General features: G+C 36.9%; 1 protein-coding gene across 4 annotated transcripts in view; it reads left to right on the top strand.

The window, feature by feature from the left end:
- The window catches only part of XRN2 (5'-3' exoribonuclease 2), a 79,625-nt gene that overhangs the window by 24,650 nt on the left and 33,881 nt on the right, over positions 1 to 21,094 (top strand). For 2 of the 4 annotated variants that reach the window (XM_058563328.1, XM_058563329.1), the window contains exons 9-20: positions 228 to 385; positions 1,610 to 1,684; positions 1,771 to 1,904; positions 2,002 to 2,059; positions 2,143 to 2,250; positions 6,355 to 6,399; positions 7,847 to 7,978; positions 12,451 to 12,569; positions 14,867 to 15,002; positions 16,509 to 16,616; positions 16,708 to 16,797; positions 17,474 to 17,546. In XM_058563328.1, the coding sequence (XP_058419311.1) occupies positions 228 to 385; positions 1,610 to 1,684; positions 1,771 to 1,904; positions 2,002 to 2,059; positions 2,143 to 2,250; positions 6,355 to 6,399; positions 7,847 to 7,978; positions 12,451 to 12,569; positions 14,867 to 15,002; positions 16,509 to 16,616; positions 16,708 to 16,797; positions 17,474 to 17,546 (1,236 nt within the window). The remainder of the gene's footprint in view (positions 1 to 227; positions 386 to 1,609; positions 1,685 to 1,770; positions 1,905 to 2,001; positions 2,060 to 2,142; positions 2,251 to 6,354; positions 6,400 to 7,846; positions 7,979 to 12,450; positions 12,570 to 14,866; positions 15,003 to 16,508; positions 16,617 to 16,707; positions 16,798 to 17,473; positions 17,547 to 21,094) is intronic. The other 2 variants (XM_058563331.1, XM_058563330.1) reach the window with 2 other exon arrangements.

Genomic DNA, 21,094 nt, shown 5'->3' on the forward strand with positions numbered 1-21,094 from the left:
TGAGTGGTAGTCTACACTCTAGGCCTATGTATCTGGGGGACATCGTCTTGACTGAGAACTACTAGGAAGTTTTAGGCATTTTGGCTTTGCTGCCTCTGTTTGTGTGCTCCTTTGGGCTTTTCTTTGTGTTGGTGTCTTGTGTTACGGTAATGTCTTATGTCTTTGGTTATGGTAAGGATCTTCTGAAAGTGCTCACTGTTCAGTGTTTTGTCATTGTTGATTGATAGCTGATCTCATTATGCTCGGCCTTGCTACACATGAACCCAACTTTACCATTATTAGAGAAGAATTCAAACCAAACAAACCCAAGCCATGTGCTCTTTGTAATCAGTTTGGACATGAAGTTAAGGACTGTGAAGGTTTGCCAAGAGAAAAGAAGGGAAAGGTAAGAAATTTGAGATGGTAGTTGCCTCATTTTTTAAAAATTTTATTTTATTTTTTTTGTCATAAAATATATATAATACAAAATATACCATTTTAACTATTTTTAAGTGTATAATTGAACAGCATTAAATATATTCAGGTTGCTTCATTTTTAAAATAAAGAGAAGACTATTTTTGATTAGATTTTTTACCTACTTTCTCTGTTCCCTCTCATAGAAATGTGTCTTTGAAAACTCTTTAAAGACACATTCAAAAGCATGCATGTACTCATTCTTTCTACTCTCCACTTTTTCTAACATAGCTTGTAAGTATACGAGGCTTAAGTGTCATAGGTAATAATGTCCATGGCACATGATTTGTTTGTACAAGTAATGTTTCAATGGTTATTCTTAAAAGGAACTACAAATCAAATCTATTAAACTTGTTGATACTTTGATTAAACTTCGATACTTTTAAGTTACTCCTAGTTTCTGCATATTTTGGGTTCACTTGATTATATCCAGTCTCCTTTAAAGAGGTTTCTATCTGTTTTAAGAATATGGTACCTCTTTGAAAGACATAGTGAGTGAAAAAAGCAGGTGAGAAATATACTGTATCCTCACAGAGAAGGGTCTAGAGGCATACACATCAAAATACTGGTTGGCTATCCATCAGAGATTGGCAAACTCCAGCCCTCTAGATTTGGCCTATGAGCTAAGAATGGTTTTTACTTTTTTTTTATTTTTAAAGGAAGATTAGCCGTGAGCTAACATCTGTGCCAGTCTTCCTCTATGTTATATGTGGGTTGCCGCCACAGCACGGCTGACTAGTGGTGAAGGTCTACGCCTAGGATCCAAACCTGCGAACCCTGGCCGCTAAAGCGGAGCATGCCAAACTTAAGCACTATGCAGGGGGCTGGCCCTGGTTTTTATATTTTTAAGAGGTTGTAAAAACGAAATAAAACATGAAAGAATATGCAACTGAGACCCTGTGTGTCCCGCACAGGCTAAAATATATATATTTACTATCTGGCCCTTTGCAAAAAACATTTGCCGATCCCTGGTCTAGGTGTGATTGGAATTATGGGTAATTTTTCTTTTTAAAATGGTTTGGTGAGTTCTTTTTTTATAGTACTTGTAATATTAAAATAGATCTTGCTTTAGAAAAAGCTATAATGTTCGTTTGGCTGGAAAAAAATTACAGGGTTTAGAGTAGACTTGTTTAATCTTTACTCCCTTTGTTGCAGCACGATGAACTTGCAGATAGTCTTCCTTGTGCAGAAGGAGAGTTTATCTTCCTTCGTCTTAATGTTCTTCGTGAGGTATGTAGCAATAATCACTGGAATCAGCCCTCTAAAGCAGAGTGCCGTTTCATAGCTTTAATGGCAGCATTCCTTTTTGGTTGTAGTATTTGGAAAGAGAGCTCACCATGGCCAGCCTACCATTCACATTTGATGTCGAGAGGAGCATTGATGACTGGGTCTTCATGTGCTTCTTTGTGGGAAATGACTTCCTTCCTCACCTGCCGTCGTTAGAGATTAGGTATGTGTGTTTGTGTGGGTTTTTAAACTACTGTTGTAGCCTTCTTGCTTACAGTGCGTACTGGTCCTAATACATAATGTTTGTTTCCTGGTGGCAGGGAAGGTGCAATTGACCGTTTGGTTAACATATACAAAAATGTGGTTCACAAAACTGGGGTAAGTTCATTCTTGAATAATTTCAAAACAGAAGTATTTGCTTTTATAAGAAGATCATTTTACATGTATTTTATCACTTACAGGGTTACCTTACAGAAAGTGGTTATGTCAATCTGCAAAGAGTACAGATGATCATGTTAGCAGTTGGTGAAGTTGAGGATAGCATTTTTAAAAAGAGAAAGGATGATGAGGTAAAGTGTTTCTATTGCAGTAGCTAAATTGCTCCTGTCTCTAATAGGCTATGATGATCCTGTGATTGTACTTTTAACCTCTTTGAGTGCGTTGTTATATTATTATAGTGTATCAAACGCCAATGTAATCATGAGTGGCCAGTGCTTTGATTATTTTATAAAGGCTGTGATGCTTGCTGTGTGGAACTGTGTATTGCACACTGTGTGAATTGCACTGTAATTTTTTTCTCTCTTCATAATCTTAATTAAGATAAAAATCCAAACACCTGTCTGATCAACAGGATGTGAAATGAGGGTTCCAAGACTGGAAGAATGCTGGGAATGAACTAGCCATGTTTTATAGGAAATATTTATGCTGTGGAAGTCAGGTGAAGACCTAGGAACGCTGTACTCTGGTAGTGGAGTGTAGGGGCCTCTGGGTTAGATAGCATCATTCTAGGCAGAGGGTTGCAGCTCTGAGTAAGCAATTAAACATAAAAGAAGGAAATAAAATAATAAAGCACTTGGAAATTGATGACATATGCTAGAGTGAGTGCTTAGGTGAGAAGTCCAGTCTGGCTTAGGCAGTTAGGAGTGTGGTTGGGCCGTTCATGAGACAGCAAGCAGTAGGGGTAGAGCAGGTTGGGGTGAGGACAAGGTAGAAATTGAGTTTCATTTTGGAGATACTGAGTTTGAGGGGTCACAGGACACCTGAGAGGAGAAAAGTCCGTGAAGCAGTTAGATGGATATGTGTAAAGCTCAGGGTAGAAGTCTTTTGGAAGGAGATTTGAGAACATTAGCAGAATACTTCACGTCATGAGTGTGAAGTTGAAATCGCTGGAGCTTTGTATGGAGTTCAAGTGCCTCCAACAGAAACCTTAAGAAGCATGGATGTTAAGGAGAAAGAGGAGTCAGTTCTAGAAAGATGGGAGGAAATCCCTGAAGAGTTGAGAAGCCACTGGTGCTGCCGGAGGTGTCAGAGTGAGGTAGGCCCCTAGTCCATGGCCAGGGGCTCAGAGGTTCTGAAGAGTTAGTGGGGTGGAGGGGCAGTAGCCTGGAGGCAGAGTAGGTTGCAGGGTGATTGTGAAAGAGTGGCAAGGGAGGCAAGCAGTGGGTAAAATGAGCAGATAGTAGCTTTTTAGAAAGAGAGTGAAGGAAATCCTTTTAGAAACTGATTTTATAAAAAGTCATATGGCTATTTTGAGCAAATAGCAACATAATAATATTGCTACATTGCTTCATTATCTCCTAACAGATTAAAACATGTCATTGCATCTGACAAGATTTTATATTTTCTTCAGCTTTGTATGCTATAGCTAGTGATCTCTTTATAGAACCTTGGGTACCATTTTATATAACAGTGTGAGTAGACTGTAAGTGTTCTTTTTAAAGCCTTTTGTACTTGGTAATCTTCTGTGATGGCAAGAATTTTTCACATGTAAAATTTAAATAGCATAACTGACTTTGTGTAGGATATCAAATGTCTATCAGGACAGCCATTTTTTAGTAAGCCTTCAACAATTATGGTGGCTCCACCTGACCTGCTGCCATTTATACTTAAGAAAAAACTACACATACGGTGTAGTACTTGGTGTAAAAGCCTCACGTTAGAACAGTCCTTTTATGTGGTTTTAGGTTACTCTGTACTATTAAGTATTGGTGATATTTGCCATTAGAGTGGGATGTATGGGATTTGATAGATACCAGAGTGCTTCAGATTTAAGTAATAAAGTTTCCAACTGGCCTGGCAGAGAGGGCATTTTAAAGCTTTGGATCGTTTTTGGTATCCCTGACATCATATGATGTTTGTCAGCATGGTTGGACATCGGGGAAATTTACGAACCCTCAGAAATTCAATATAATAGTATCTAGGTGTGTGTATTTTCCCAGGAAGTGTGTCTCTGGCTTTTGACAGACTTCCAAAGGAGTTCATAGCACACAAAAATTAAAGATCAGTCAAGTCCAACCAGGTGTACCTATTTTGCTTATGTGTAACTACCACCCTTAGAAATAGGTATTTAACTGACCAGCAGAATACATGGTAAAAGAGGAATACATCAATATTTATTATTAAAATTGAGCAGTTAGGTCAGAAATATGATGCTTTTTATTTTATGAGCTTTGATGTTTGCCTTTTGTCTTACAAATCTTCTTCATTTATTCAGCATATATTTATTAAGTGTTTACCGTGTGCCAAATAGTATTCTGAGTGTTACTGATACAACAAAAAACAAAAGAAAAAAGCAGACAAAAATTCCTGACCTCATGGAGCTGATATTCTTCTGGGGGAGATGGACAATAAACACAAAAACTAAGTAAAGTGTGTAATGTGTTAGAGAGTGATAAGTGCTGTGAAGAAAAAAGCAGATGAGGAAATATCTGGGAAGGTGGACATGAGGACATTGCAGTTCTAGAAAAGATGACTAGAGAAGGCCTCACTGACAGATGACTTTGAAGGATATGAGGGAGTAACCATGCAGGTGTTTGCAGGAAGAGCATTTCAGACAGAAGGAATAGCCAGTGCAAAGGCTCTAGGGCAGGAGCTTACCCAGGATGTTCACGGAACAGCAAGGAGCCAGTGTGGCAGGCACAGAGGAAGCAAAGGGAAAGTAGTAGGGGTAGGAGAGGAGGTCAGAAAGATGGTGGAGGGCCAGATCTGGTAGGACCGTATAGGTCCTTATAAGAACTTTAGCTTTCACTCTGCATCAGTGGAGGGTTTTGAGTATAAAAGTGACAAGATCTGACACATATTATAAAAGGATCACTCTAGCTGCCCTGTTGAGACTAACTGTATGGAGGCAAAGATAGAAACAGTGAGCCCAATTAGGCTCTTCTGTGATAATCCAAGGGAGCCAACATGGTGGCAGTGGAGATTGATAAGAGGTAATTGGATTCTGAACATGTTTTGAAGGTGAAACTAGTGGATTTGGCTGGTGAATTAAATGCTAGGGGTGAGAGAAGGAAAGCTATTAAGAATGACTCCAAAGCATTTTGTCTGAGCAATTGAAAAATGGTCTGAGCTACTGTGATACAGAAGACTGGGAGGTACAAAGCTAGGGGTGGGGATGCCATTTGGGGCATGTTAAGTTTGTACACCCAAGTGGAGATGTTGAGTGGGGAGAGGTCCTGACTGGGGAGTCATCAGCACGTAGATGGTGTTTAAAGCCGTGAGACTGGATGATTACTCCCATGAGAGTGAGAGGTCCAAGTACTGGGCGAAGAGGAACGCCAATATTAAGGTGTTGGGAAGTTGAGGAGTGAAGGCATTCAGCAAGAGTGAAAGAGGAGAACCAGGTGAGTGTAGTGTCCTGGAAGCCAAGTGAAGAGCACGGATCAAGAAGGAAGAGTCACGGTCAGATACGGACTGAAAACTGAGTAATGGATTTCACAGTCTGTGGGTGATTGGTGACCTAGATAAGTTTAAAGATGGGGCAAAAGCTTGATTAAAGAAATTGGTGGTTTTTGTATCTTAGGAGGTTTTAAGGTAGTCAGTCACCATGTATCCAGCATTCAGCCCCTCTCCTGGCAGAAAGCACAAATTTCAGATCTCAATAGGGTATTATATTGCAGGTGGCAGTACTGACTTGGAAGTGATGGAAGCGCAGCTGCTAGTAGAATGACAGTCAGTACAGGACCTGCTGGCCCCTGTTTCAGTCCACAGCAGCAGCCCTGGCCACCGTAGCTGTCGTTTCAGTGCCTTGATGCTCACAGAAACTTGGGCGTGGGAGGAATGCTTTCTGGGGTAAAGGAGGCCTTTGAGTGGCCCAGAGTAAGTGGGGAGTTACTTATTTGTATCTTCTCCGTATTGGTGGGCTACTTGCTCCAGGGTAAAACAGAGGGTCTTTGTTATGACTCTTGCATTCTTTCCTGAAATGATATCAAAAACTATCTGAAAAAAATTAAGAGGAATAATTAAATTGTATGTAAACTCAATTTAGAATGCTCTCTGTCTATCTAAAGTTCTGATAAGCAGCACTTTGAACATATAGTCCATTGCCCAGTTTAATTAGTTACGTTTCTGGGGTCTTCCTTTAAAACTTTGTCTCCCAAATCACTCCTGGTAATGTTTAACTCTTACATTTTTGTGTAATTATTTGACAGAATATGTGGATTTTATACTTTTAGGACAGTTTTAGAAGACGACAGAAAGAAAAAAGAAAGAGAATGAAGGTGAGTTTTAATTAATTTCATCAGATTGGCAATAACATACATTTACAATTTGGGAGGAAGATAGCTTTTTATTCCTTATCCAGTAGTTTGTTAGGGACGTACTGTCTACCCAGCTGCCTCTTACCTGGAGAAAGAATGCTGGTGTCAGTTTTAAAGAAGTCGTTTCTAAGCTCTAGAGTCTGAGGGGATATACTTGATGGGCCAGAGGGGCCGGGTAGCACTTAGCTATTTGAATTTTTTACAGTAATTGGGTATTGTTTTTGTAATAAAAATAGTTAGCTCTTTGTATCTTCTTGAAAGTTACTACACTCTGTCTATATCCTTGTCAGGTTACTCTTCCTAGAACACAACACTGGAAACTTTGTTGTTTCTCTGCTCAGAAATTACCAGTGACTCCTTAGTTCCCGCAGAATCCAGTTCTATCTTAGTCTGGCATGCAGAGCATACTATGATCTGGTCAAGTTCTCACCCTGCTTTTCCCCAGTTGTCTTCTAAATATACCAAGTCCCTCCTGACTCCGAGCATTGCCTTTGTTTGGTCCCTCTCAATGGGTTTCTGACTTCACGGCTCCCTCCCATCTTACATTTTCCACGAGGCCTCCCTATTGCTTCTGCTTGTAATCCAGGTTGAACAGTCCTTCCTTTTAACTCTAGTGCTTCTCGCTTGTGATATTTGTTTTCTTAGTTAATTGCGTAACACTTTATAGTCACTTAACTTCTTAAGTTTTTGTTTTCCTTGTCTTCCTTACTGGATTTTAAACAAATGGAGTTTGGGGGACTACCTTTTATTATTATATTTTATTAGAATCGAGCAATTTCAGGAACCTATAAGGGAGAAAAGTAGAGTTATTTATTGTTGCAGGTGGGTTCAAAACCACTTAGATAGGGAAGGACATGTTTGATGTCTACTTTATATATTATTATTTTCTTTCAGGCAGTGTCTGTTTAAAAAAATATCTTTTATCAGTCAGCCATGACTGTCACCTACTGTAGCTATAATCATAGCTCTAACTAATTGGAAACAGAGTTAAATTCCATCAAGGTGAAGGATAGATAGAAGTTGTATTTCCTAAGTATAAATCAAACTCTTGGCTTATTTTTTTACCTTAATAGTTATCTTTATTTACCTAAAATTGTGTCTTGAATGCGTTCTGAAATTGTAAGTGAACATAAGGGAATAACCTAATGAGATTTGAATAGCTTCTATGTATCAGAAAAGTGTATTATATGTACTTTTATAGCAGAGTTATTAAGTATTACAGACTATTGTTTACAGGGTAAGTTACCATCAAATCAAACTGTAGACAACCCTGTAGTGTTAACGGAAATCCATTTCATCTTTAAAGAGCTTACAGCAGGAACTCTTTTTTATTGCCTTCATTTCTTCCTGTCATCTAACTGTGTTGTGATTTAATTTTAATTTCTACATTCATTTCCATTTATGTTAGAGAGATCAACCAGCTTTCACTCCTGGTGGAATATTAACCCCTCATGCCTTGGGTTCAAGAAATTCACCAGGTTCTCAAGTAGCCAGTAGTCCGAGACAAGCAGCCTATGAAATGAGGATGCAGAATAATTCTGTAAGTAACTTCTTTTCATGTAGCATTGAAGAGTGGTGACTTTCAGATGCCTCTTACAGTTGTGTGTGAATTTTATCACTTAGCCTGGAGTTGTTTTGTTTTATAGTTTTTCTCAATTTCTTTTGCCTTGAGATATTTTTAACTCTGTTAAATCCTTATTAATATGAAAATATCTAAATGATGTGAAAGAAAAGAACATACATGTAAATATGGATAGCTAAGTGGCTGCAGTGTTTCTCTAATGCAGTCGGGCCACAGTGCTTCCTGCTTCCCCAAAGGTACTGGGTGGTGATGGTGCTAGAAGCATGACAGGACATCCAAATGTCTCATAGCTAGAGCAAGAGAAGAGGGTGATTTTGCTGCCTTATTTCCCCTTTCCTCCCAGGGATCAGTTAGGGGCATTTTGCAGAATAGTATTCCTCAGTTTGTCAAATACAGGTACTCCTCACTGCCTAAACTCTCACTCTCCACCTCAGACGTGGAATATATCTGAATACATATTTTAAGGTAGCTCTCATTATCCAAATTTTTTTTAGAGCTCTTTTTTTGTTGCTGGGAAAGATTTGCCCTGAGCTAACATCTGTTGCCAGTCTTCCTCTTTTTTCCCCCCTCCTCAAAGCCCTAGTACATAGTTGTATATTCTTGTTATAAGTCCTTCTAGTTCTATGTGAGCCGCCACCTCAGCATGGCTACTGTCAGACAAGTGGTGTGGTTCTGCATCCAGGAACCGAACCTGGGCTGCCAAAGCGGAGCACGCCGAACTTTTTTGTGAGGGAGATCAGCCCTGAGCTAACATCTATTGCCAATCCTCCTCCTTTTTTTTATTTCCCCCAAAGTCCCGGTAGATAGTTGTATGTCATAGTTGCACATCCTTCTAGTGGCTGTATGTGGGACGCGGCCTCAGCACGGCCGGACAATCGGTGCGTCGGTGCCGACCGGGATCCGAACCTGGGCCGCCAGCAGCGGAGCGCACGCACTTAACCGCTAAGCCACGGGGCCAGCCCTGAGCGCGCCGACCTTTAACCACTAGGCCATCAGGGCTGGCTTGGTTGCTCCCTATTTATAAACTCAGGAACTGAATGGATTTGTCTCATGGTATTCCTCCTTATTTGAACGTTGTAATCCAGACTGCAGAAGCAAATCATCTCAGCCAGCAAGGCTATGCTCTGTTCAGTAGCTTCTTGTAATGGCAGCAGACACATGAGCGCAGAGCACCCGGCAGGGCAGCAGCAGGGCTAAGGGAACAGACCGTGAACTAATGTACACAGACAAAAGGTAATCAAAGCTATTGCTTATTTCAGGCTAGTAGGCACGAGAGAAAGAGAGAGTGTTGTAGAGGGAGGAAAGATATTATATAAGGTACAGTATCCTGTGTAAACTTTTGCTATGATATATCCAAGGAAATTACATAAGTTGGGATATTTAAATTTCATTATTCTAATAGTTATCCTATTGATGCTCAAATCCTTTATTACAGGGCAACTCTATATGTGAAATTTTTGCCATGTCATGAGACTGGTTGAATTTATATTCCCATAAATTCACACTTAGAAGTTTTAGGACCTTAGATTTGGAATTTGGAAAGAGATTTTGCATCTTCTGAGAGAAGCGGCTGGGGTTTCTGTTGTGTTTTTGGTTCTGTTTTTGCTTTCTTGTCTTATTCCTTACACCATTAACAGAGTGGGCTATGGAGAGTCAGTGAAAGGTTTTGCAATGAGATGCTTGTGTAGAATGGAAAAAGCTGATGTCCATCATTTAAGATTATAGTGACTACCGTCCTCACAGAGTGAATTGAGAGTGACTAGTATTGCTAACACCACGTTGATGATAAAATGCTTTTTTCTTAATCTCAGGGAGGCAGGTAGGTTTAAACTTTGCCAGCTATGATTGCTTTGAGAAAGATTCCAATATTCAGGCTCCACAGGATTAGACTATATTGATTAATAATGTCTACCATGGGAATAGGAATGGGGAGATTGGTGATTAGGTTGCTTATTTGATCCTGCCTTAATTCTCCTTGACACAGTTATTTCTACTGGAATCTTTGCATAGAGGAGTTTTCATCTAGAATGTGTTGAATTTAAGGAAATCATGAAGCCAAATTACCAGTTTATTTAAAGGAAGCCTTTACAGTTATGGATTTTTGCTGTGTTATTTTTTCTGAGCTGTTTGGGTGTGCTGGGCTCCAGTACTTGACTGGTATCTACTGATGGTCAACATGGTTAATGTTTTATTAGATAGCTTCTGTTTCCTCATAAATATGTTTTTAAATTTTGCATTCTGAAGTGTAGTTTCATTATATTTGCGACCGTTCTCAGTTTAATAAACTTTGATTGCAAAAACAGCTTTTTAAAAAGAAATTTGAATGAATTGGTATGACTCTGGTATGTTTAGGAAAGAATATTTCTGAATACTTTTGTTAGTAGAGATAGAGCAGAAAAGAGCAGCAGATATTTAGCATTAAAGAGCAAACAACTTCTTTTCTTCTTTTTTTCCCTTGAAGGTATATTATTTTTGTTGTCTAAAGATAATTTATATCTTGTTTGTGAATTTGGGAAAGATTGCTTTGTTTACAACTTCTCTGTACTTAGATGATTGATAGGAATATCACTCTCATAATTTAATCCAAATGGATTAGTGTTGTTTAAAAACTAATAGGGATGACTTACTGAATGGTTAACCACCATGCGCCAGGCAGGCAGCTTTGATGTTTTACATATATTGTTTCATTTAATCCTTGCTATAACCTGTAAAGAGATAGAACATTATCATCCCTGTTTGAAGTTGAGGCTGACAGAGGTTAAATAAATTGCCCAAGGCCATACAGCCGTTAAAGGTTGGACTTGGTATTTCAGACTCAGCTGTGTCTGACTGAAAATACCCATCTCATTTTCCAAGTACAACAGTGCCTTCCTGGATTTATTTTTATTGTTTGTGGTTTTGTTTTGTTTTGGTGAGGAAGATTGGCCCTAAGCTATCATCTGTTGCCAATCTTCCTCTTTTTGCTTGAGGAAGATTTGCCCTAAGCTAACATCTGTGCCCATCTTCCTCTATTTTGTATATAGGTGGCTGCCAACGAGTGTTTTAGGTCTGTGCCTGGGAACTGAACCCGGGCCGCTGAAGCAGAGGGCCCCAAACTTAACCACTAGGCCACAGGGCTGACCCCTGTTTTCTATTTTTTTTTTTTTGATAGTATTAACCATACAGTATCATGAATAAAATTGATATTATACATTTATTAAAGGAAAGTGTTGTGAGCTCTATGTGAAATATATTTTTGCTTTGTTGTAACTTTTCTTGGCCTTTGGTGTGAACTACCTTCATGCTGAGGTTTTAGTTACAGTATCATTAAAATAGGCTCCTCAGTTCTCGATTTAAAAGTAATTTACTTGAAATATCTAATATACTGTGAATAACAGAAGAAAAACTTTACCATGAAAACATTTTCTGCCACTTAGGTTTTTGGTCATTTAACATTAAAGTTGCAGAACGTTTTAATTTTTCTGTGTGTGTGTGAGAAAGATTGGCTCTGAGCTAACGTCTGTTGTCAATCTTCTTCTTTTTGCTGAGGAAGTTTGGCCCTAAGCTAACATCCATGCCCATCCTCCTCTATTTTGTATGTAGGATGCCACCACAGCATGGCTTGCTGAGTGATGTGTAGGTGTGCGCCCGGGATCTGAACCTGTGAACCCCGGGCTGCTGAAGCGGAGTGTGTGAACTTAACCACTATGCCACCAAGCTGCCCCTAATTTTTTAGTTAAATATTAAAATACTTTAGGGTGCTACTATGTTCATTGAGTTAGGTACAAAGGGAAGATAGTGGTAAATTTAAAGTGGTATCCAAGTCTTTGAAATAATAATAAAAGCTGCATTTTCCTAAGATGACTAATAGATTTTATTTGTACAATGAATTTTAAAACAACATGTATAAAATAGTTTAACAGTTATCTGGCGGAGTCTCATTAAACTGTTGCTTTCTAGAATGGTTGTACTAGGTTGAACCACTTACATCTAACTTTATTCTCACCAGCATTGACTATTTTATGTATTAATTTATATACATATATATATATTTTTCCCCTTACAGCTTTGTTAGTTAATTGGTGGAAAGTGATCACAAATTCGTAACACGAGGGAACCACCAAAGGAAAAAAATGTTCAAGTCCTATAATTAAAAAAAAAAAAATCTATGAAATTAAGTTTTTCTTATTTCTTCTGAAGCAGTTTTTACCCTAATGTTCAAATTCTTTTGAGTTTAAGCATAGGAGGCTTGGTACTATATTATTCTTTTTTGAAGAGGTGGAGTAGGCCGAGATCAGTCTTTATACTTTCTAAATATATTTACCATATCTATTTAATAGCTTTAAAAAAATGTATTACTGTGAAGCATGGTGGTAACAGTAGTTGGATGTAACTTCTTATGTGAAATGAATAATTAAATCCTTCCCCTGTAATGTCATAATTGTCTACAGAGTCCTTCAGTATCTCCTAATACGAGTTTCACTTCTGATGGCTCCCCGTCTCCGATAGGAGGAATTAAGCGAAAAGCGGAAGACAGTGACAGTGAACCTGAACCAGAGGATAACGTCAGGTGAAGCCATTTTTTGGTAGCACTTTGTTAGCAAATTGCTGAAATAGATGCCGTCTAATTAATGCTATTTCGCTTAGAGCAGCAGTGCCTTCAGATGCTTGCCTGTGATCTTTTTATCCACCAGTAATTAATGTGGAGGGTTAGGATAGTCAGTAAATTCCAGTGAGATGTGTAAGCTATAGCTGTTAAACCTAAGTATCTAGATTAGTATGCATGCTGGTTTTCGTCCTCCAAGCCACTTTTCCCTCTGAGACCAGGCACTAGATCGGCTAGACATGAGGTGTTTAGCTCTATGTGATCTGAATGTTACTGTTATGAGATTAAATTTTCAAGCTGCTTAACCCAGAAAGTTCAGTTACATTTGGTTACTTGATATAGTTTGTTTTAATCATCTCAATTGAAAAGTTTCTTCTTTAAAATGAAATATGCAAAAGGCTTTTGGTTAAGAGATAAATGTATTTTTAAAAACCACGAACTTGCATATGCACAATTATATTTCATGACAGAGAAGTTTCCCATTAGCTATATACTTAAAATTTATAATAGGAAAATTGGATTCTATAATTTATACAGAAGTTTGAGATCATTATATAATAAGATTAACAGCTTCTTGTGTGATTAAATCTGGATTTGAACCCTGGGCTCAAGTGCAAAGGACCAACAACCTCAATAATTGTAACTCATTTAGAATTTTGCAAAATGATTTATTTCAAAGTTAAACAGTAGTGGTTCATAGCTCATGCTTCTTTTATAGGACGTGGATGATGTGTTTGTATTTATGATTAGAAACTTCGCAAGTGTCATGTCTGGTTCTGTATTTTCCCAACATCTTTTGATGTCAGATTCAGAGATCTGTGGTGACTTGTGATTGAGCATTTACCTGATCTGAGTTTTTATCCTCTGCTTCTGCAACTCTTGGAGTATATTTTTTGTTTTACCATGTAGCCATCATGATCAATGTCAGCTTAATAGTTAACTTGATTTTTTTAGTACTTTATTGTTTAATTTTGGTGCTGAAGATAATCAAAGTAGAATTGCTTCTATCAAGAAATGCTTGGAGTTCTTAGCATTTATTTCATTAATAGTTTCTGTAAAATAGTGATATTCAACATTATGGATAGAAAATATTTCTCCTAATTGATGTTCTGTAAATCTTTTGCGTGGGGGCAAAGTTAAAATTGGTATGGTGTAGGGGCCGGCACGGTGGCACAGCAGTTAAGTGTGCGCACTCCGCTTCGGCGGCCTGGGGTTCGCAGGTTCAACCGCTTGTCAACCCATGCTGTGGCGGCATCCCCTATAGAGTAAAGGAAGATGGGCGTGGATATTAGCCCAGGGCCAATCTTTCACAGCAAAAAAGGGGAGGATTGGCATTGGATGTTAGCTCAGGGCTGATGGTCCTCAAAAAAAAAGTAAATAAAAAAAATTGGTATGGTGTATTCTGAAACATGACTGCAATTAATTAGTAAGATCTGGCACATGATAGAAAAGAGCCCTTAATGGAGAATCATCCTGATGTTCTTGATCGTTTTTGATTTTTTTTTTAGTATTCTTTGGCATCTTTAAATCTTTCAGAGATTGAGAAATGAGTACTTAAAAAAATATACTTTGAGTGAAAATGTGGTTTTTCACATTGTATTTTCAGTGATTAATGAAAATTTAGTGAATTGATGACCTCCTTCTAAGTTTTACCAGAACGTGTGTGTGTGTGTGTGTGTGTGTGTGTGTCTGTGTCTGTGTCCTTCACTTATGCCAACAATGCTTTGCTGAATGAGGGAGAAGGCCCAAGGATAGGGAGAGTAGGTATATACATAATTTCTGCCTGACTTCTAGATTATTCTTTTTTAAAAAAGTAATTTAGTTGACTTTGTGTAATTTAGATATATTTTAACAAACTGAGGAACTTGAACTATATAAAATATCAGTATTTGAATCTTAAAATGTAGTTTTAGAATTGTTCTACAATCAAAAAAACATGTAAAACAGTATGAAAATCTGAGCAAAGAAGTGTTGTGTATCTACTTTAATAAATGGTTATTCTTTTTTTTTTACTGTAGTTTTGTAATGATCTTTCTAGAATCAGTGTTTGATTTTTTAACGTTTAACTATCTTTAAGTTGGTAATAAATCCTGTGAAAGTGGACTTTTTAGAAATAATTAAATGAAGCTATGTTAATATTACTGTTTAACTCATTTACATTTTACCTGGATATTAAGTATAAATTGATTTGGATGATAAATTGGTAGCTAGTTACTGAAAGTGTATTAATTCAACATGAACTGGCTTTGCTTTATTTTTAGGCTTTGGGAAGCTGGTTGGAAGCAGCGGTACTACAAGAACAAATTTGATGTTGATGCAGCTGATGACAAATTCCGTCGTAAAGTTGTACAGTCTTACGTTGAAGGGCTCTGCTGGGTTCTTCGATATTATTACCAGGTACAAAATGAATATTTTCCTCTAAATCTCTAGTTAATCATTTTAAGAAAATAGTTATTTCTATAACAGTGTGTGTTGTTGAGCTATATTCTGAAATTGAACCCAGACTCATATTTTCAAGCTTCCTATAAAGAAATTCATAACTTTAAATAAGATTTGTTTGTAAAGCCTTTGAAGCTCCTTAGGTGTTAATATATAAACGAAGCTAATTTTTGTTATGCTAAAGAATTTCAGCATTAAATAGTGTGGTTGAGAGTACTTGGTCTTTAAAATTATTAAAGTTTATTGTTTTGTTTAATTGGAATAAAAAATAACAGAGTAACTAATACACAGTCGCTAAATGACTGAACAAAGGACAAAAGCCTGGAAAATAACTGGTAAGAATTTGAAAGGCATTTGAATGATACCATTTCCTCCATATAGTGTAGTGATGTTACATGAAGTGCATTCTCATTGGAGTAATCTGTATCTGACTTAAAGCTTTTGATAAATGAGATGTCAGATTGGTGAGATTAGGCGGACATATAGGGGATTGTAGCACTGATAATACCTGGTTTCGTGCTTGGGGAGTGAAGCAAATTTGATGTGACTTGGGAATAGGTGAAGTTTGTTGGAAAGTAGAAAGTAATTTAATACACTAAGTATCAATTGTAAAATATTCTCATTTCGTGTTTTACTCCGACCCTCAACATTTTTCTCCCCAAAGCTCCCAGTACCTAGTTGTATATCCTAGTTGTAAATCCTTCTGGTTCTTCTATGTGGGACACCGCCTCAGCATGGCTTGATGAGCGTTGAGTAGATCCGAGCCCAGGATTCAAACCGGCGAATCCTGGGCCGCTGAAGTGGAACGTGTGAACTTAACTGCTGTGCCACTGGGCCGGCTCTGACCCTCAGGATTTTAATTCACTAGGTGCAGAGTCAAAACTCATTTCAGGAAGGCTTCTCTTTTCTTTGAGTATAACTTAACTGTTTTTTCTTTTTGATTGGTTTACTTAAATATTTTTAAAGTAAAGAGAAAGTTGTCACATGAAAATATAATAGGGAATTGTAAAATGATGGCTCTTTTACTCTCAGTCACTCTTCTAGTGATGTCCCTTACCCACCTGTACACTCAGTGAGTGTCAGCTGCAGTTGTTCTTCATTTTATTTGATGATAGCAGCTCTCGAGTTGGAAAGAATGTCACCAAACACATTTTAAGGATAAAAATCTTCACCAAATTGTGTTTGTTAATATAAAGTTTGGTATTAACTACTAATTATTAAAGATGCTTTGCAGTATTTTTTAAATCAAGGAGCCGTTGATATGAAGTAAAAGTTTGGATTTAATCCAAACATCTTTTAGGACTCATGGAAAAAAAATTAATATGTGGAATGTATACCAAAAGTCGTATGTTTTATCAGTAGAATATTATAGGTTGATAGTTTAATTTTTTTGTCTTTACCGTGTCCATCATTAACATAGATTTGTTTTTGTTGTTGTTTTTTGTTTGTTTTTACTGATTTTAGGGCTGTGCTTCCTGGAAGTGGTATTATCCATTTCATTATGCACCATTTGCTTCAGACTTTGAAGGTATTGCAGACATGCCTTCTGATTTTGAGAAGGGTACTAAACCGGTAAGCTTGAGTATTTAGAGCCATAACATTTGTAGAATTTTGGCTTAGATAAAAATTGTGTCTTATCTTAAACTTTTTTTCTTTCTTGCAGTTTAAACCACTGGAACAACTTATGGGAGTTTTTCCAGCTGCAAGTGGTAACTTCCTACCTCCATCATGGCGGAAGCTCATGAGTGATCCTGTGAGTGTCTTAGTTTTTGAGTGTGTTGATAACTGGATTTTTGTCGTACATTTTGCTAGCACTAGTCACAATTGCTTTTGCATCTTACAGTTACAATAGTGAAGTCCAGAAACAAAGTGAAAGTATTTGGATTCTTCTGTATATTTTTTACTACTTTTTTTCCCCGCTTTTCTTGGCCATCAGTACCCTACCCAGTAAATAAAATTGATATGTGTTTGGGAGAAATTCTTATAACAGTCATTTTGTTCTCAGCATACCTGTAAGTCATTATTTTTATTGGTTCCAGCCATGTGTGGTGGGTACCAGAGCATGAAGGCTGGTTTACCTGCAGTCACCGCTGCATGTGTTTTGTGTCCTAGCTAGAAAGAGTGACACCCAGCTGAGAAGTAGGAATTATTAGAGTTAATAAACTCTTCACTGTCTTGGGCCCACAGTCGTCAGTTCTAAAATTCTTTTATAATAAGGCCTTTTTATTTTCATCTTTTAAAATAAAATTGTTAATTTTGTTTTTACTAGGCCCAGGATTAGTGACCTGATATCTTAATAACATTTTTTAAAAGGAATGAAACTTCATTTTCTTATCAGGCCTGATAACTTGAATGAAAGTTGTATCAAATTCTTTATAACAGAAATATGTGACTTTTGTTTTGAATCTTTGCTTTTCTCTCTGATACAGGATTCTAGTATAATTGACTTCTACCCTGAAGATTTTGCTATTGACTTAAATGGGAAGAAATATGCCTGGCAAGGTAAAATTTAGACATTATTCCTTTTGGTTAAAATAATTTTCTCCTTTTGGTAAACTGTCAGCAGACATGATTTATGGGATGAAAGAATTTCTGTAAAAGATAAGTATTTTAAAGATTATATGTGAAATTTTGATATTTTTTCATCTAACCTGGGATTAGCAATGATTAACAGTAATTTTAATAGTAGCATTTTGATAAACAGTAAATTGAGTTGAAATAGATTAATGATTATATCTTTTGTCTCCTTTGTGATTAATTAATGGGATGTGGGACATGCTCCTTCCATCAGTAGCTCATTGACACCTTGTGAGGTTGCTGAGAGTTGTAGAAACATGAAGTGTCCATGTGGAGATTCACTTATACTCCATGGAAACTTTTGAAAAAAGTATTAGAAATTTAGTTTAAATACTTGGCATTAATTATTACTTAAAGTTTATTTATTATTTACATATCTATTTTCTCATTCCTTCTGTTCACAGATTTTGTAAGAATGACAATATAAAATTAGTACTAAATTTAAGGTACTGTTTATCACTCACCAAATGTGTGATGATGACTGAATGTAAAACACAGTGGAGAGGTCTCTCACACAGTGAGCCAACGATTATTTCACACCTAAGCCCCTTTCAGCAAATCATTTTAACCTTTTCTTCCACCATATATTTTTCTAGGATAATAAGCAATTTGGTAAAATCATGTTTTCACTCTTTTTCCTTTATTATTCCCTGTGATGCAGATGACCAGTAAAATGACTCAAAGAGAATTGTGGCACAGAGGGGGATAAATAATAATTTATAAATTGAAAATCATTATTTTATGAGATTTTAGGGTTGACTTTTGGTTATGTAGTAACAGAAATTTCATATTACTTTAATGGAATGATAATGAGAATTGCAACCTATTGATTGGGGTAGTGTAAGTGTTGTGGTCTGTGGTCATATTTTGTTATATGTAAGTGGATTGGGGCCTTAGGTTGTTTTTGAACGTGTTTTGTGGAGGATGTTTTGATTAAACTGGAAGGAGAAGAGACATAGGAGAATGGGAGGCAGTAAAGTAATAATATAAATACATAAGTAAGTAAATATATTTATGTAAGTGTTTGTTAAATAAATCCTTGCCTGGATTTTTTAAATAAATAAGTAAATATATAAGCATGCAGATCACTTGCTGAGTATATCAATGTAGTATAAATCATCCAGAGGACAAGTAAGGCAATGTACAACAGTTACAGTTTCTCCACATCCTTGCCAAGATTTGTTATTTTCTGTTTTTTGATAGTAGCCATCCTAATGGGTGTGCAGTGGTGATCACTGTGTTTTTGCTTTCCGTTTTCCTAATGATTAGTGATGTTGAATCTTTTTTTCATGTGCTTATTGGCTATTTCTGTCTCTTCTTTGGAGAAATATCTATTCAAGTCCCTCGCCCATTTTTGAATTGGGTTTTTGTTGTATTGTAGGAATACTTTATATATTCTGGGCACTAATCTCTTACCAGATATATGATTTGCATGTATTTTCTCCCATTGTATGGGTTGTCTTTTCACTTTGTTGATAGTGTCCTTTGATGCGCAAAAGTTTTTAATTTTGATGAAGTCCAATTTTTATTGGGCTGTTTGGTGGTTGTTGCCTGTGCTTTTGATGTCATATCCAAGAAATCATTGCCAAATCCAATGTCATGAAGCTTCCTCCCTGTTTTCTTCTAAGAGTTTTATAGTTTTAGCTTACATTTAGGTCTTTGATCCATCTTGAGTTCATTTTTGTATGTGGTATAAAGTAAGGGTCTAATTTCATTCTTTTGTGTGTGGATGTCCATTTTCCCAGCACCATTTGTTGAAAAGACTGCCCTTACCCCATTGAATGGTCTTGGCACCCTTGTTGAAAGTCATTTGACCGTGTATGTGAGGGTTTATTTTTGGGCTCTCTATTCAATTGGTCAATATGTCTGTTCTTGTGCCAATCAGTACCGAACTGTTTTAATTACTGTATCTTTGTAGTAAGTTTTGAAATCAGGAGGTGGGAGTCCTCCAACTTTATTTTTATTTTTTAAGATTGTTTTGGCTATTTGGGGTCTCTTGAGATTCCAGATGAATTTTAGGATGGGTTTAAACTCAGACCTTTAATATTTCTGTATTTTTATATGTTATATAAATATTTTTATTTATTAGACTGTAGCAAGAACACATCTTTCTTGAGGTAAAATTTAGTACTATTAGGAGATAGTCATTTCTGCATATGTCTTTAAAACTTATCGGAAGTCATGATAATAAGTAAGTTCTTGTCTAAGTTGAGTACATCTTATTTTTTTTTTTAATCTTTTTTTCTTTTTTTAATTTATTTATTTTCCCCCAAAGCCCCAGTAGATAGTTGTATGTCATAGCTGCACATCCTTCTAGTGGCTGTATGTGGGATGTGGCCTCAGCATGGCCGGAGAAGCAGTGCGTCAGTGCGCGCCCGGGATCCGAACCCCGGGCCGCCAGTAGCGGAGCGCGCGCGCTTAACCGCTAAGCCACAGGGTCGGCCCAAGTTGAGTACATCTTAAAATGATAGAAGATAAAATATATCTGGGTACTTTTTCAACATTTATTGAACATATGTTCTTGCAATGTTGTGTTTTCATAATATTTGCTTAGTATGTATTAAAGGAATATAGCATAGTCATTTCAAACACTGTATTTTCTACATAAACAGAGAATTTAAGTAATTCGATCAAAGTCACACAGTGGCAGCACTGAGATCTGAACCTGGAGAGTATGACCACTGTGTTTACCTAAGTATTACCACTACTTGGGCTACCTCTGTGTTGTTGAGAGGATTGAATGAGCTAATGCATGTAACGTGGTAAATCAGCGGGAAAAAAGTAGAAGAAAGTAGCTGCTGTTGTCATTGTTACTGTCAGCTCGCTCTCAGGCACTGCCATTATCACATCTGGGTGTAAGACAGTCCTTCCTCCCCTGACCAGTAAGACTGATTTGTTGCTTAATAACCTTATTGCTGTCATTAGCACTGCAGGTTGCTTACTGTTTGGAGTTAGATTCTGGAGTTGATATTGAAGGAAAGTCTTTCTGATGATTTGTTTAAATCCTAAATCTAGTAGTTAGAAAACAAAAGCTAGATAATGTAGTTTTGCATGATACAGATTTTGTTAAGTGTATGACTAAATAAAACTTGACCACTGCCTAGGTTTTTTCTACATAAGTGTTTACCGGTAATTGATAAATAGCCTTACTCAGATGATGGATGTTAATAATCCTTGAAATCACTTTTTGGACCTTCAGAATTCACACCAGAACCTAGTTTCTTTTTAACTTTAAAAAATATATATATTCCCCTACTAGGTAGTAAAATTGAACATGTTTCCTAATTTTGAAAATATGGTAGCTAAATAATTTAAAGACAACTTTGGAAACCTTTCATTTCTCATCATTTTAAAGGGAACAGTCACAAATACAGCAGTTCTGAGTGGCAGTGGTTTCAAAATTATTTAGCTCTAGTCAGCATTTCTCGTTATTTATCTTAAAATTTTTATTTAGCCAAAATACTATTTATAAT

The sequence above is a fragment of the Diceros bicornis genome, chromosome 19, assembly GCF_020826845.1.
Source record: "Diceros bicornis minor isolate mBicDic1 chromosome 19, mDicBic1.mat.cur, whole genome shotgun sequence".
NCBI lineage: Eukaryota > Metazoa > Chordata > Mammalia > Perissodactyla > Rhinocerotidae > Diceros > Diceros bicornis.